The sequence below is a fragment of the Gorilla gorilla genome, chromosome 9 (genome assembly GCF_029281585.2).
Source record: "Gorilla gorilla gorilla isolate KB3781 chromosome 9, NHGRI_mGorGor1-v2.1_pri, whole genome shotgun sequence".
Lineage (NCBI taxonomy): Eukaryota > Metazoa > Chordata > Mammalia > Primates > Hominidae > Gorilla > Gorilla gorilla.
The window spans coordinates 93487522-93503882 of record NC_073233.2 but is presented as its reverse complement, the minus strand read 5'-3'; the positions used below and the strand labels follow the sequence as shown (position 1 = coordinate 93503882).

The 16361-nt window shown below is 35.6% G+C and overlaps 1 protein-coding gene across 4 annotated transcripts in view; it reads left to right on the top strand.

Annotated features, from left to right (window-relative positions):
- DLG2 (discs large MAGUK scaffold protein 2) overlaps positions 1 to 16361 on the top strand; it is a 2193106-nt gene that overhangs the window by 25737 nt on the left and 2151008 nt on the right. For all 4 annotated transcript variants that reach the window (XM_055355576.2, XM_055355573.2, XM_055355572.2 and 1 more), the window contains one exon: positions 3485 to 3616. In XM_055355576.2, coding sequence (XP_055211551.2) covers positions 3485 to 3616 — 132 coding nt within the window. The remainder of the gene's footprint in view (positions 1 to 3484; positions 3617 to 16361) is intronic.

The following is a 16361-nucleotide window of genomic DNA, read 5'->3' as shown; positions in this document are numbered from 1 at the left end:
GATTCTGCATATAATTTGATGTTGGAGCCCACAGGATTTACTGATGGATAGATGTAGAGAATTAGAGAAAAGAATGAATGCTGACTTCAGGAATTTGGGTCTGAATAATTGGAAGGATGAAAGATGGAGATACATTGGAGGAGAAGCAGATTGAGGGTGGGTGGATAAGATCTGGAGTTCAGTTTTGACAAGTGAAGTTTGAGATGCTCATTAGACATCCAAATGGAAATGTTGAGCATTCAGTTGGATATGAGTCTGGAATTCAGAGGAAAGTTCTGAGCTACAGATATACATTCGGAAGTCTTGAGGGTGCTGATAATATTTAAAACTAGGGAATTAGATAAGATTATCAAGGAAACTGGGTAAGATTATCCAGGGAATAAGATTAAAGAAGTCTTACCATGTTTAGAGGTATTCTAAACATCTTAAGCTCTCATTGAGAAATTAGGGGGAACTAATAAATGTGATTGAGAAAGGGCATCCATGAAGTGGGAAAACAATCTGGGAGAGAGTGCTGCCCTGGAAATAATGGTGTGCTGGAGACGGCTCATGTCAGCTTGCAAGAGCTTATCATTAAATTTTCAGCAAATTTGCAAGAAAATACAGCCATTTCAAAAATGTTAAAGCCGGGCACGGTGGCTCACACATGTAATCCCAGTGCTTTGGGAGGCCAAGGTGGGTGGATCACAAGGTCAAGAGATCAAGACCATCCTGGCCAACGTGGTGAAACCCTGTCTATACTAAAAATACACAAATTAGCGGGTGTGGTTGCACGCACCTGTAGTCCCAGCTACTCAGGAGGCTGAGGCAGGAGAATTGCTTGAACCCAGGAGGCAGAGGTTGCAGTGAGCCGAGATCACGCCACTGCACTCCAGCCTGGGCAACAAAGTGAGACTCCATCTCAAAAAAAAAAAAAAGTTAAACTCCACCACTTAAAAATTATGCATAAACTATGGGCCAGGCATGGTGGCTCATGCCTGTAATCCCAGCACTTTGGGAGGTCAAGGCAGGAGGATTGCTTGAGGTCAGGAGTTCAAGACTAACTTGGGCAACGTAGGGAGACCCCATCACTAACAAAAATAATTACACATAAACTTAACTAAATTATATTAAAAAGTAATAAATACTCAACAGTCATCAATTCTTAATTATTTTTCACTTTCATACCATCTCTGCTCTTGAGTTATTTACATTGATTGTATTTGTGCGGTGGATAAGCTACATAATGGTATGCTGCTGTGCATCTTTTCTCAGATCCATGTTCAGAGACATCATATTGGTACCTTGAAATTGGCCATGGTGGGAATATTTAGACTTTGGAAATTGCAAATGCTACAAATTTGGGCTTGATTTATTGTTTTGCTGATAAGAAAGTGATAATGTAAATATTAATAAATTAAGCGCAAGTTAAAAGCATTTTGTGTCCGTTGCTGTTACACTGATATTAGTACAGAAATTGAGGAAATATTTGTCCAGTATTCAAAAATTATTATCTGATTCAGCAAACAAATAACATAATTGAGTGAGGTTTTCACAAAAACTATCTTTGTTGTTTTATTTTCATTTTATTAATTAATATGACAACATAATCAAACCACATATATGTTGGAACTACTCATTCATCAGTTATAACCCTAAGTTGGCTACAAATACAAGAATTTGGTAAAAACCAAAAAAAATATTATTGAGAACTGACTAATGGAATTTACAATTAAAGGTTGTATATCTTATTATTATTTGTAGACTGGTTGCTATACATCCTTGTGTCAGTAAAATTATAACAAACTCATGTGCGTGTAGGTGCCCATGTTTTCTTTTTTATCTGAAGTAGTTTTTAAATATTTACCAGCACACCTGTGTGGAAGCCTAGTGAAAAAAGTGTTTTCATGAGTGTGACAATATCAAATGATGCTTATGGGCCAAATGAGATGATTGATGATTGACCGCTGGATTTAGTAATGATGGGATGATTGAGTGGAAAAGAAAACAGTTGATAATGGAACAATTTCCTTGAGTAAGCAAGAGAGGATAGATTCCAGTGCTCAAGAGAGGAGTTGACCTTAGAAACACAAATTCTTTATTCATAGTAATATAAGGGAAGGCAGACTATGTGGGTACAGTTACAGGTAAGTCAGTAGATGTTATGTTAGGAGCTTGTGGAATCTGCCTTCTGATTTTCCATGTAATAGGAAGTAATACCATCAGCTGAGAATGGCCATGAGGAAGAAGAGTTGGAAGGTTCAAGAGAAAGGAGGAAATACAAAATAAATACAAGCTATTGTTATTATAATTGGTATTTAGGCTTTTTTGAAAGTGATAGATTGGAAGGGAAGGAGGGCTTTTAAATTCAAAGACAATTATCACCTAAACACAAAGGTTGTATAACTCTAGTGACTTTTTCAAGGATGTTTTGTCTTGTGAAGGATGAAGACATTATTCAAGAAGTCATAAAATAATAAGATATGGGTTAAGACTGCCGACAAATTCGTATAGGCAAAGTGGTTTAGAAGAAGACGGAATGGTGATTAATTTTAACCATCAGAGATGGCTTTATGGAAGAGAGAGCATTTGAGTTAGATCTGAATGAAGAGAAAGTAGGTGTTCAGTTGACTTACTTGATTATTTTCTGTGTGCTGGACATTGTGCTAGGGATTGTGCATATATTGTGTAATCATAACACCTGTGAGGAAACTGAAGCTCAGAGAGGTTAAGGAACTTGTTAAAGGACACACACAGCTGGTAAGTAAGATCTGGGTCATACCCAGATTTGCCTGACAAGAACCCGTTTTCAAGATAGCACACTGATTCTAGGGGATATATACAGTGGTGTAGGGAAAGAAATACCAACACAGAGAACAGTAGGAGCAAAGAAAAGTACAGAGGTGAGAAAAAGTAGAGAGAGAGAGAGAGAAAGAGAGAGAAAGAGAGAGGTGGGGAAGGGAGCAAGTGTGCATGTGCATGTGTGTGTGTATGTGTGTGGGTGTCTGCACATGCATGTGTGTAGAGGAAAATGGAAGGGAAAAGTGAGTAATCCAGTATGACTTAGGCACTGTATGTGTGTTTGGAGAGTGTGGACTATATAGTGGGAAATAAGGCTGAAAATATTTGATCATGGGAGGGAGGCCTCAAAGGTCATGTTAAGGAAGTTGGATATTATTTTGCAGGAAGTCATCAATTTTAAGGTCAGTGTCTCTGACAAGAGAGAATTATATCTAACTTGAACATCGTGGCCAGGATTGAATTCTTTGTTTTGTTTTACAGTTAGGGATTCTTTTGGAAGACAAGACTATAGAAATAAAACTGGATTGTTGAAATTGACCATTGAGTATAATTATTAATTTCATATGGTAGTTTATAGAAATGATGATTATTTTATTAAGTTATTTCATGTCATTAAGTTAGGAACACAATTATAGAATAGTTTAATGTTAGCTTTCTATTTTGCTAAGACCGTAAGATATAATAATAATATCATGTTTTTCAGATACTGACCGAGCTTTATCATTACTGGAAGAATACTGCAAAAAATTAAGGAAACCAGAGGAGCAGCTGTTGAAAAATGCGGTTAAAAAGGTGATGGGTATCTTTAAGAGCAGCTTATTCCAAGCTTTGCTAGGTATGTATTATGAAAGTTATTCATGATTTTAATGGTCAGAATTGGGCTTGATAGTTTGAATAATGTGGTCAAAGAACCTGATGTTAACCAAGTTTCAAACTGGGATAATTTTCTTTAATACTGGAAGGGAAGATTTGTTTTGTTTTATTTTGTTTTTTGTTTTCCTTTTTCTTATATAAGGTTAACCTAGAAAGGAATTGTTTGAAAATATAAATAAAAAGAGGTTATTGAAAGATATAAATATTGAAAGAATGTTTCATAAAGGAAGAAAAGTTTACACAGAAGAAAACCCTGAGTAGTGTGTTATAAAACATTGAGGACAAATATGCTAAAGAAGGAAGTTGTCTTCCTTCAGGGAAGGAATTGTGTAACATAAAAATGGTGGTTCACATTCTACTCAGAATCAAAGTTACACTTTTACTCTCTTCTTAAAACAAAAATAAAAACATCTTTTCATCTTTCTTGCTTGTCTTAGGAAAGTTTATGATCCAGAATTGAAAAGTTTATTGATGAAAATCTCAGTGCTTTGGAATTCTTAGCAATTTGTCATGAAGCTAACCATATAATGTTTAAACTTATGTTTATTCTCCTATTTATTAAAGATTGTAAAGAAAATTAAGGATATGGTTTATATATATTTTTTATATACATCTCTTATATTTGTGCAAATAGCTTTTAATTCTTTTTTATATTTTAGGAAGTAAAATAAATTAACAAAATATATAAATAAACAAATACTTTTCCCAAAAAAACAACCAACTAACTAAACAATGAAAAACCCACTCAATTATACAATATATTTTGCCGGATTTAAATAAATAACTGATTTTAAATAATTTTAAAGAAATAACTGAGTCTCCTAGATATTTTCATTGCTTTTTCATGCTGGTTATTATTGATATAAAATAAAAAAATAGGAACTTATAAGGCTTAATTATGAAAATACTTTGTTTTTATTATAAATATCTGTACTTTTTGATAAAAACTCCAACTTTATAGTTTGAATGTAATTTTAAAAATTATTCAATTTTGAAAATTTGAAAATCGGTCTGTTGAATAAAAATAGGAGTGTAAAGCTTTACAGGATTATTTTGCCTGTGGATTAACTTTTAAAAAATATTTTATTGTGGCTAGCAAGAATTAATGACATAACTGTAATCATCTTAGCTGGTATTAAATAAAAACTCTAAATGGAGTCCTACAGAATTTGAATAAACCTTATATTCAACAAAGATAATATTTTTGAGAACATTTTTAAACATCAAATTTTTGATACAAATTAATATTTATTAATAGTTGATAATTAGTAAAAGGTCATTAACTAAATGGCAATGTATCTTAACAGATTTGTATGATGTGTTTACTTAAGACTGGCTAAGTCTTTTGAGAATTTGCATTTTTGAGAACTTGATTTAGAAAGGGTATTGTTGGATAATTTAGATAACTCTACTATATTTTTAATAATATAATCATTTGATAATGTAACACCATTACCCAGGGAATACAAAGACAAATGAGTGACAAAGAATTGTATTTTGCCATTATTTTAAGTGAATGATAAATATCTTGGCTTAACGCCAATAATGTAGTTTGAATTTCTCTAGTAAAATTAGAGGCAACAATAATCTGTAAAAAGCTGTAATGTAAGTAATCCCAGTGCCCAGCTTTGAATGGATAGATTTACTTCAGCTGTTCTTTAAAAGTCATTTTAGGATAAACCAGAGTGCAAACAATAGAGCAACATTATACAACAAAACATAATTTTCTATTGAATTCAGTGTGGGCACCTATGTACTGATTAGTAATCTATTATTATTGAATGTTTGAGCAGTCTCACTGTGCGTTTTCTTTAAGGACACAAAAGAAGAAAAGCCATGTAGACTTGTGCATCCTAGAGAAGATTTATATCTTTGTAAAGGATAGGTAGGGAGCCATTGAAATATAGGGCATTGTTATGGTCTATAATTTGCATTCTGTTTGAACCAACTCCCCCACCCCATCCTACCCTTTTTTTCCTGTTACAAGTAGTGCAAGATAGTGGTTTCACCCATTGTTCTGGCCAATACATCGCCAACACATTGAAATAGTACCTCGCACGACTCTCATTAGCTGTAGAAATAGAAGGGAATCATAATGTAGAAAACACAAATGGATAATAAAATACCATTACTGCAGAACATGCTGTAATATTTACATGTGACAAGGAAACCAGTCCCTCTCTCTACAGATGAAAATCATCACTCTATTTTATTTTGTTTTATTTATTTTTGAGATGGAGTCTCGCTCTGTCGCTCAGGCTGGAGTGCAATGGCACAATCTGGGCTCACTGCAGCCTCTGCCTCCCAGTTCAAGCAGTTCTCCTTCCTCAGCCTCCTGAGTAGCTGGGATTACAGGTGCGTGCTGCCACACCTGGCTAATTTTTTGTATTTTTTGTAGAGATGGGATTTCACCATGTTGACCAGGATGGTCTTGATTTCCTGACCTCATGATCCACCCACCTCGGCCTCCCAAAGTGCTGGGATTACATGCGTCTACCACTGCACCTGGCCCTTATTTTTCAATTCTTAGTAGCGATGGGGTCTCGCTATGTTTCCCAGGCTGGTCTTGAACTCCTGGGCTCAAGTGATCCTCCCACCTCAACCTCCCAAAGTATTTGGATTATAGGCTTGAGCCACTGCCGCCAGCTGAAAAGCATCACCATAAAATGAATAATGTCTTCCTTTTGTGGTCCTTCATCATATACTTAAAAAAATACTAGCATGTTTTAAATGGTATATTCTTTGAGGAATTCTGTGTACATAACTGTGACTGGTATTTTGTAACATAACTTTGATTATAAAAGTAACATTTATTAATTTTTAATATTTTTAAAAATAAAGTAAAATCATATAAAATTCAATGGTTAGATACATTGCTTTTATGGTAAGTAACAAGATACCTGATAAGCATGGAGAATGAACTGTTTGATTAACTTTCTTCCTCCTTTCTTCTAGAGTCCCTGTATTATTTGTTTTGATTTTTTATTTGCCAATAACTGAGAGTAGAAAAAGTCACTTTAATTTTTTGAAAGACAGCAATTGGTGTTCATTAGTGTGCCCAAACCAAATGCAAAAAATAAAAAAAAACCTGAAACAGCAGTATCTAGATGCTGCACATTTAGATGCTAGGCTTAGGGTGACATCTTGTGGTAATACTAAGGAAACATTTATCCAAATGAATAAAGTTTTAAGATGATTACAGCATCAACACTTTCCAGAATTTGAATATAAGAGAATTGGAATTCCATAATATTTTATGATTAATTTATGTCTCTTTGTTTAGAATAGCTAAATAAAATAATAATAATCAGTGTTCATTAATGTACCAAAACAAAACAAACCTAAAATGGCAATATACTAGAAGCTGCACATTTAGATGGAATTGGAATTCTGTGATATTTTACAAATTAATTTAGAATGTGTAAATCTCTTTTATTTAGAATATATAAAACATTAAGATTTTCAAGGCACTTTTATTAGGTTATTTATTCTTCAGTTCTTCAGTTAGGTGATAAAGAAGCAAGATTAATCTTTTTTTTTTTTTTTTTTTTTTTTGAGACAGAGTCTCACTCTGTCGCCCAGGCTGGAGTGCAGTGGTGCGATATCGGCTCACTGCAACTTCTGCCTCCTGGTTCAAGTGATTCTCCTGCCTCAGCCTTCTGAGTAGCTGGGATTACAGGTGTGCACCACCACTCCTGGCTAATTTTTTTATTTTTGGTAGAGACGGGCTTTAACCATGTTGGTCAGACTGGTCTCAAACTCCTGACCTTGTGATCTGCCGGCCTTGGCTTCCAAAAGTGCTGGGATTACAGGCATGCACCACCGCGCCCAGCCTTGAATCATTTTTAAAAATTATTTTTGTACTTCTAAATTGACTTTTAATTTTTAAACAACCATATTACCACCATAATTGTTTTTGAAGACTTTAAATAAATAATATTATGGGTTAGTTAAATTTTAGATATGTAACACAAATGTTTTTTGTAACTTATTGAAAATTATGTGTTATTCTTTAGTCATTACTTATAAAGTATGGAAATAACTATAGATATATTTCACAGATTTCAACCCCTTCTAAAATCATATTAGCCTTGTTTATCTAACTTATTGCCTTATATTTCTTCCCAGTGTGTGAGGGGGAATTTTTGGGAGAGGAATTAGAGGGAAATTAGAGGAGAACAAGCGGTAAATGATACTTTAAAAAGACTCTACCAGTGGCAAAATCTTAGAAAAGGGCTTATCTTGTTTAATGGAGGCAGTTAAACCTTACATGTTAGACTTTGTGTTAGAATAGAGTACATTTCATTTCCATAAATCTTAACAGAGAACCTTGTGGATTTTTGAGATTACTAGCAATAGGGGTGATACAGCAGATGTATTACATATTGAGATTTATCATCTCTTTGTTGAAGCCTTCTAACACATTCCTACTTGCTGGCAGCTTTAACTAGCCCTTTCATTGTATCTCATAGCATTTTGTTCATATTACTAAAAAGTATTTATCACATTGCCTTATGGTAAATCGAATATACTTCTGCCCCTTTTTATATCCCCATAATGTGGATCTTTAATAATTATAATAGACTTTTAATAAATTTTTATTCATTTATCAACACTTCTTTTAAAAATACCAGTTATGTGTTGGACATTGTGCTATGCAATAGGGATATAACAGTAAGCTATAGAGGACAGTCAATACCCTTATGGACAAGTAGGGGAAAAGAGACATTAAACACACAATTAATTATTATTCAATTATAATGATGGTAAGGTCTATAAAATAAATATGTATAAGAGTTTTAGTTTGAGTAAAAAAAACCCTACATATTTTCCTAATAGTAATTCTCATGTAATAATTTTATTTCAAAATAACATCTCTTTGAATATATCATGGCTATTTTGGTCTTAATTATTAATCATAATGTGTATTTTTTGCCATCTGATCATAAGGAAGTGAAGGATTATTTAAATAGTGGGTGTGAAGGCCCCTACAGTTGTGTGAATTTGGAGCAACTTGGCTGTATTTATTATTCTTTTAGTTTATTTATATCTTTTTTTGTTAACCCATTTAAAGATTAATGGTGAAACAACCTGGCTGTAATCTTCAAAAACAGAGATTCTCAAGATGTGGTTCTTGGACCACAGCACTAGTCACCTGTGAACTTGGTTAGAATTGCAAATTCTTGGTTCTCACCCTAGACCTACTGACTGAATAAGAAACTCTGGAAGTAGGGCTCAGCAAATGGTACTTTACTAATCCTTTCAGGTGATTCTGAGGCATGTTAAAATTTGAAAACCTATGTTCTAAATGGTTAGGTATTTGGCCATTCAGGGAAAGTAATATATTAACAGTGTGTGAATATTATTACTAAACTTGGGAGAATATGACAGTGGCATTTTTTCCTTCTTGTGTTTTATAGGATCTGATTTAATCTTTAACAACTATAATGAGCCATTATCATTCTGGGACATATCTTGAGTACTTTGTAATCCATAAACTCACAATTATCATTATGCTGTCCAATTTTCTTTTTAAAATATAGTAGCATATCTTTGTATTTTTAATTTTCTTTTTATTTTCCTTCCTTCCCTCCCTCCCTCCCTCCCTCCCTCCCTCGTTTCTTTCCTTCCGTCCTTCCTTCCTTCCTTCTTTTTTCTTTTCTTTTCTTTTTTTTTCTTTTCTTTCTTTTTTCTCAGTCTTGTCTGTTGCCCAAGCTAGAGTGCAGTGGTGCAGTCTCAGCTCACTGCAACCTCCACTTTCTGGGGTCAAGCAATCCTCCCACCTCAGCCTCCCTGGTACCTGGGACTACTGGTATGCGCAGTCATGCCTGGCTAATTTTTGTATTTTTTTTTGTGGAAAGGAGACTTCACCATTTTGCCCAGGCTGGTGTTGAACTCCTGGGCTCAAGTGATCCTCCCACCTTGGCATTCCAAAGTGCTGGGGTTACAGGCATGAGGCACCACACCCGGCCTTACAATAGAATATCTAAAACATTTAAGGGATTTTTTTCTCTTTGGATAATTAATGATAGTTTCTATTTATGTTACAAGATAGTTTCTACTTATGTTACAATAATTATTCTATGGATAGAATTCTGTTACAATAAGTATCTCTATGGATAAAGCTACATTGATATGTTGTTGCTGGCCCATGTGAGAGAGGCATTTCCTAGGTAATGCTTGCTGCCACTCACAATCTCAAAGCATGTGCTTCAGTTGAAACAAACAAATTACATATCATGGATCTTTAAATAAGTCTTGACTGTTCAAAACAGTGAAGGTGAAATTCTTAGTTGCTAAGGTCTATTATGTTTCTACTTATTTGTTTACAATACTTATTTAAATAAAAAGAGTACAAGTGTTTTAGTTATTGCAATTGAGTAATAATAGTTATCAAAGTATTTATGAAGTGTTTACTTATTTACATAGACTTATGCAGATGGATGCTATTAAGACCAAATGCCTACACTTAAGGAGCTTAAGGTCAATTAAGAAAGTAATATTTATGTACATGAAAAACAGTACAAGACATCATATAGTGGAGGACTAAATTTTTGGGGCTAGACTAAAATGGCATAGGAGAAGCATGGGCTTATTGTACATTGTTGCTAGAGAAGGTTTTATATAAAATGTAAATTTGAGCTGAGCCTTGTTACTAATAGGATTTGCATTAGAAGAGAGAGTAGAGAAGGATGTTTTCACCATCCATTCACACATTAATTCGTTCACAGGATATTTATTGAACACTTTGCCAAACACTACGATTCACACTGGGGAGACAAGCATTAAACAAAATTTCGTCAAAGAGTTTATATACAAAGAAGAAGTAGAGTTTGCTATGAATGAGAGGCTTAACCTTAACAGTAGAAACAGGGACAGCTTTCTCCTTTTTTTGAGACGAAGTCTAGCTCTGTCACCCAGGCTGGAGTGCAGTGGCTTGATCTTTGGCTCACTGCAACCTCCACCTCCCGTTCAAGGGATTCTTCTGCCTCAGCCTCCTGTGTAACTGGGACTACAGGCATGTGCCACCACGCCCAGCTAATTTTTGTATTTTTTTTAGCAGAGACAGGGTTTCACCATGTTGACCAGGCTGGTCTTGAACTCCTGAGCTTGTGATTTGCCTGCCTTGGCCTCCCAAAGCGCTGGGATTACAGGCGTGAGCCACCACACCTGGTCGACAGCTTTCTTAAGGAAGTGACATTTTGAAGTGTTGAAAATTATACACATTGATGTACGTTCAAAGGAGAGTGAGGAAATGGATCTGCCTGGAACAGGGATTCAAAATGTCCTTGATATTTATGCTTTTAAAATGTCTTCTAGGAGTTGTATAGGGCATCCTGTTAGATACAAGTCTCTTCCAAAGAGTTGAGAAACAAGAGTGGTGAGCATAAAATGTGGCTCAAACAATTGTTATAATTCCCTTTGTTAAATGGCCATATACTGAGTGTGATTAGTTGTGTGTTTCATGTCAGGCAGGATCAAGTATTTCTTAAGTTAAATTAGACACTTTGGGTTGGATGCCATCAAGAGGGTTGGGTATCATTCTGGACTCTGACTCTGGACTTTTATATTTACTGCAAGATTTATGTCACCAGATGGCACCATTTAACTAAATTTATGTGCTTTAGATGAGTATGAGGCTGGTTGTTTCTAAATGAAGGATGCTATTATTTGTGCTGTAGCTAATATAGGAAAAAAATCTTTTATTTTGAGTGCATATGAGATTTCCCTATATAGTGAGATAGTGAAACCCCAAAGCTATTGTTGGGAGCGTGAAAGGACCTGGTGATTTCTGTTAAGTACATAATAAGTGAAAATTTGGTGATGATGACTGTAACTAATATGTGGTAGCTGGCAAAAAAGCAATAGGCTTTCTCATCTAGGTTTTCCTATAGCAAGCAAACTAGTATTATTAATATTATAGCCTTGAATTTCACTTTTTGTTGTTGAACTACTTTCAGGGAATTTATATATATATATATATAGACTATAAAAAAATTCTAAAAGATTATTTTAGGAATAAGCCCTTTCAAGATGTCCTGAAATAATGTAGTAATATCTAAAAAAATTTTTCAATATAGAATATGTTTTATTGAACTGTGGAACTAATCAAGTTAATAGAATGTGATATAGACATTATTTCTTAGTATAAACATCCATCCCAAGGAAATGAGTATTTATTACTTGGTCAAAAACTTCTTAATATTTTCTACCTTTAAGCAGAATTAATCACTTCTTCCCTTATGTTTCTATGGTATTTGTTTATATTTCTGGCACAGCACTTATTATATTGTACTATTGTTTATTGATTACATGTTGGTCTCCCTCAGCAGACTGTGAGCTTCTTGAATGCAGGGACCAGTTCTAATTCAGCCAAATCTGGCATGGAATGAACAGTTCTTCATTAAATTTCTTTCATTTGAAAAAATACATTTGATCTCCCACTATCAAAGAGACACCACATTAGGCTCTGGGGTTTTAGTGATGAGAGAGATGTATACCTTGTTTTCATGGAGCTCATTGTCTACTACATTAAACAAGTAAGATATTAAATAAGTATAATTGTGATGAGTCCTTTGAAATAAATGGTTATTTGGATTAAACAGTTAAAATCATTAGAAGTTTCTTGAGCTGGTCAAATTCATATTATTATACTATATTAAAAAATGTTTAGATACTACGCAAAAGTAATTGTGATTTTTACAATAATTTTGACTGGGCACAAACTCTCTTGAGCAGAATGTGGGGGCAAGCAGGAACTGCGGCAGAAAGGAGAGGAGGAGTCATGGGGGACAATGTGGGCAGATGGGGAGGGGTGTAACCTGAAAGCCCTGCTTGCTTTCTCAGCTGGGAAACTTATAACCTGGGGCTAGGTCTGAGTCCCATGTGCAGGCTGCCTGGAGACAAACTCAGTGGTGTTAGATGGCACAGTGGGAGTGAGACAGGCCTCACCAACTGGGTAAAAGCTGGGTGGGGCCTATTGCTACTGGCTTTCCCTCACTTTCCTGGCGACAGAGGCAGCCATAATCCCCTTTGGAATTTAACCGGAGAACCACCCCTCCCACACCCCCACAGTGGCTGCAGCAAGCCCCACCCAAGGGGAGTCTGAGCTCAGATCTGCCTAACCCTGCCCTGACTTGATAATATTTCTCTATACCCAGTAGTGGATCATGAAAGACATAAACTTTTGGGAGCTTTATGACCCCGCCCATTACTTGAGAAACCTGAACACTTATCTTGGTCAACTTAGGGCAAGCTTATATCCCCCCTCTTCTATCACAGCTGGTGCTCTCTTGAAAGCACCACCTTCTGCCTGTAGTCTGACCAACTCAGGACGTTGCAGCAACTCAATGACAGAATAACGCTGCTCCAAGGAAGAGGAAAACAACAGCTAATTCCGTGTGCCCTGCAACATCCTGGCTAACCAGTGGTCCTAAATCTGTCCACGTGACAATGTCACTGCTAGCATAACCAGCATTTGAGAAAGCCAGCACACTAAACATATCTACAACCAAGGACTCTCACAGAGTCTATTTCACTCCCCTGCCACCTCCAACAGGGCAGGTGCTGGTATCCACGCCTGGGAGACCTGAAGATGGATCGCATCACAGGACTCTTTGTAGACATTCCCCAGCACCAGCTTGGAGCCTGGTAGCCGTACTCGGTGGCTAGACTCAGAAGAGCAATACCAGTCACTGCAGTCTGGCTCGCAGCAAGCCTCATCCCTAGGGGAAGAGGCAGTGTACCACATCAAGGGACCACCCCATGGGACAAAAGAATCTAAATAGAAGCCCTTGAGTTCCAGATTTTTCCACTGAAATAGTCTACCCAAATGAGAAGGAATCAGAAAATATGACAAGATGAGGTTTTACAACACCCCTAAGAGACCACACTAGCTTCGTAGCAATTGATTCAAACCAATAAAAAAAAAAAATCTCTGAATTGCCAGATAAAGAATTTAGAAGGTTGATAATTAAGTTACTCAAGGAGATACCAGAGAGAGGGGAAAACCAATTTAAACAAATTTAAAAAACAATACAGGATATGGATGAAAAATGCTACAGAGAAATAGATATTGTAAAGAAAAAACAATCACAACTTCTGGAAGTGAAAGACACGCTTAGAGAAATACAAAATGCACCAGAAAGTTTCAACAATAATATTGAATGAGTAGGAAAAAGAATGTCAGAGCTTGAAGACAAGGCTTTCGAAGTAACCTAATCCAAAAAAGACAAAGAAAAAAAAATGAACAAAGCCTCCAAGAAATTTGTGATTATGTTAACCAAACCCAAGAATAATTGGTGTTCCTGAGGAAGAAGATAAATCTAAAAGTTTGGGAAACATAATTGAGGAAACCTTGCCTGGCCTCACCAGAGAACTAAACATCCAAATACAAGAAGCTCAAAAAACACCTGGTAAATTCATCACAAAAAGATCATTACCCAGTCACATAGTCATCAGGTTATATAAAGTCAAGAAGAAAGGAAAGAATCTCAAGAGCTGTGAGGCGAAAGCATCAGGTAACCTATAAAGGAAAACCTATCAGATTAACAGCAGATTTCTCAGCAGAAACCCTATAAGCCAGAAGGGATTAGGGTATATCCTTAGCCTCCTCAAACACAGTATATTTCAGCCAAGAATTTTGTATCCAGCAAAACTGAGCTTCATAAATGAAGGAGAGATAAGGTCGTCTTTCAGACAAACAAATGTTGAGAGAATTCATCACTACCAAGTCAGCACCACAAGAAATGCTAAAAGGAGATCTAAATCCTGAAACAAAACCTCGAAATACACCAAAATAGAACCTCGTTAAAGCGTAAATCTCACAGGGCCTATTAAACACTAACACAAAGAAAAAACCCAAGATGTTCAGGCAACAACTAGCACGATGAATAAAACAGTACCTCACATCTCAGTACTTATGTTGAATGTAAATGACCTAAATGCTCCACTTAAAAAATACAGAATGGCAGAATGGATAAAAATCCACCCACCAAGTATCTGCTCTCTTCAAGAGATTCACCTAATGCATAAGAACTCACGTAAGGTAATGGGGTGGAAAAAGATACCCCATGAAAATGGAAACCAAAAGTGAGCAGGAGTAGCTATTCTTATATCAGACAAAACAGACTCTAAAACAACAACAGTTGAAAAAGACAAAGGGAGACATTATGTAATGATAAAAAGATCCATCCAACAAGAAAATATCATAATCCTAAATATATATGCACCTAACACTGGAGCTCCCAAATTTATAAAATAATTATTACTAGACCTAAGAAATGAGATAGATGGCAACACAATAATAGTGGGGGACTTCAATACTTCACTGACAGCACTAGAGAGGTCATCAAGACAGAAAGTCAACAAGGAAACAATGGATTTAAACTATACCCAGAACAAATGGACTTAACAAATATTTACAGAACATTCTACCCCAAAACTGCAGAATATACATTCTACTCATCAGCACATGGAACATTCTCCAAGACAGACCATAGGATACACCACAAAACAAGTCTCAATGTTAATTTAAGAAAATCAAAATGATATCAAGTACCCTCTCAGACCACAGTGAAATAAAATTGGAAATTAACTCCAAAAGGAACCCTCAAAACTATACAAATACTTGGAAATTCAAGAATCTGCCCCTGAATGATCTTTAGGTCAACAATGAAATCAAGATGGAAATTAAAAAATTCTTTGAACTGAACAATAGTAGTGACACAGCTTGTCAAAACCTCTGGGACACAGCAAAAGCAGTGCTATGAGGAAAGTTCCTAGCATTAAATGCTTACATCAAAAAGTCTGAAAGAGCATAAATAGGCAATCTAAAGTCACACCTGAAGGAACTAGAGAAACAAAGAAAAACCAACCCAAACCTAACAGAAAAAATAAGTAACAAAGATCAGAGCAGAACCAAATGAAATCAAAACAAAAAAATACAAAAGAGAAATGAAACAAAAAGCTGGTTATTTGAAAGATAAACAAAATTGATAGACTGTGAGACTAACCAAGAAAGGAAGAGAGAAGATCCAAATGAGCTCAATTAGAAACGAAATGGGAGCTATTACAACTGATACCGCGGAAATACAAAAGATCATTCAAGACTGTTATGAACACCGTTATGTGGACAAACTAGAAAATGTAGAGGAGATGGATAAATTCCAAGAAATATACAACCCTTCTAGATTAAATTAGGAATAAATAGAAACTCTAAACAGACCAATAACAAGCAGCGAAATTGAAAGGGTAATTAAAAAGTTACCAACAAAAAAATGTCCAGGACCAGATGGCCTCACAGCTGAATTCTATCAGACATTCAAAGAATTGGTACCAGTCCTATTGACAGTATTCCAAAAGATAGAGAAAGATGGAATCCTCCCTAAATCATTCTGGGATTTACCAAAACCCAGAAAGGACATAACAAAAAAAGAAAACTACAGACCAATATCCCTGATGAACATAGATGCAAAAATCTTCCACAAAATACTAGCTAACAATATCTAAGAGCATATCAAATGGATCATACACCATAATCAAGTGGTTTTCATACCAGGATGCAGGGATGGTTTAACATCTGCAAGTCAATAAATGTGATACAGGCTGGGTGTGGAGGCTCACGCCTGTAATCCCAGCACTTTGAGAGGCTGAGAGGGTGGATCATGAGGTCAGGAGTTCAAGACCAGCCTGGCCAACATGGCGAA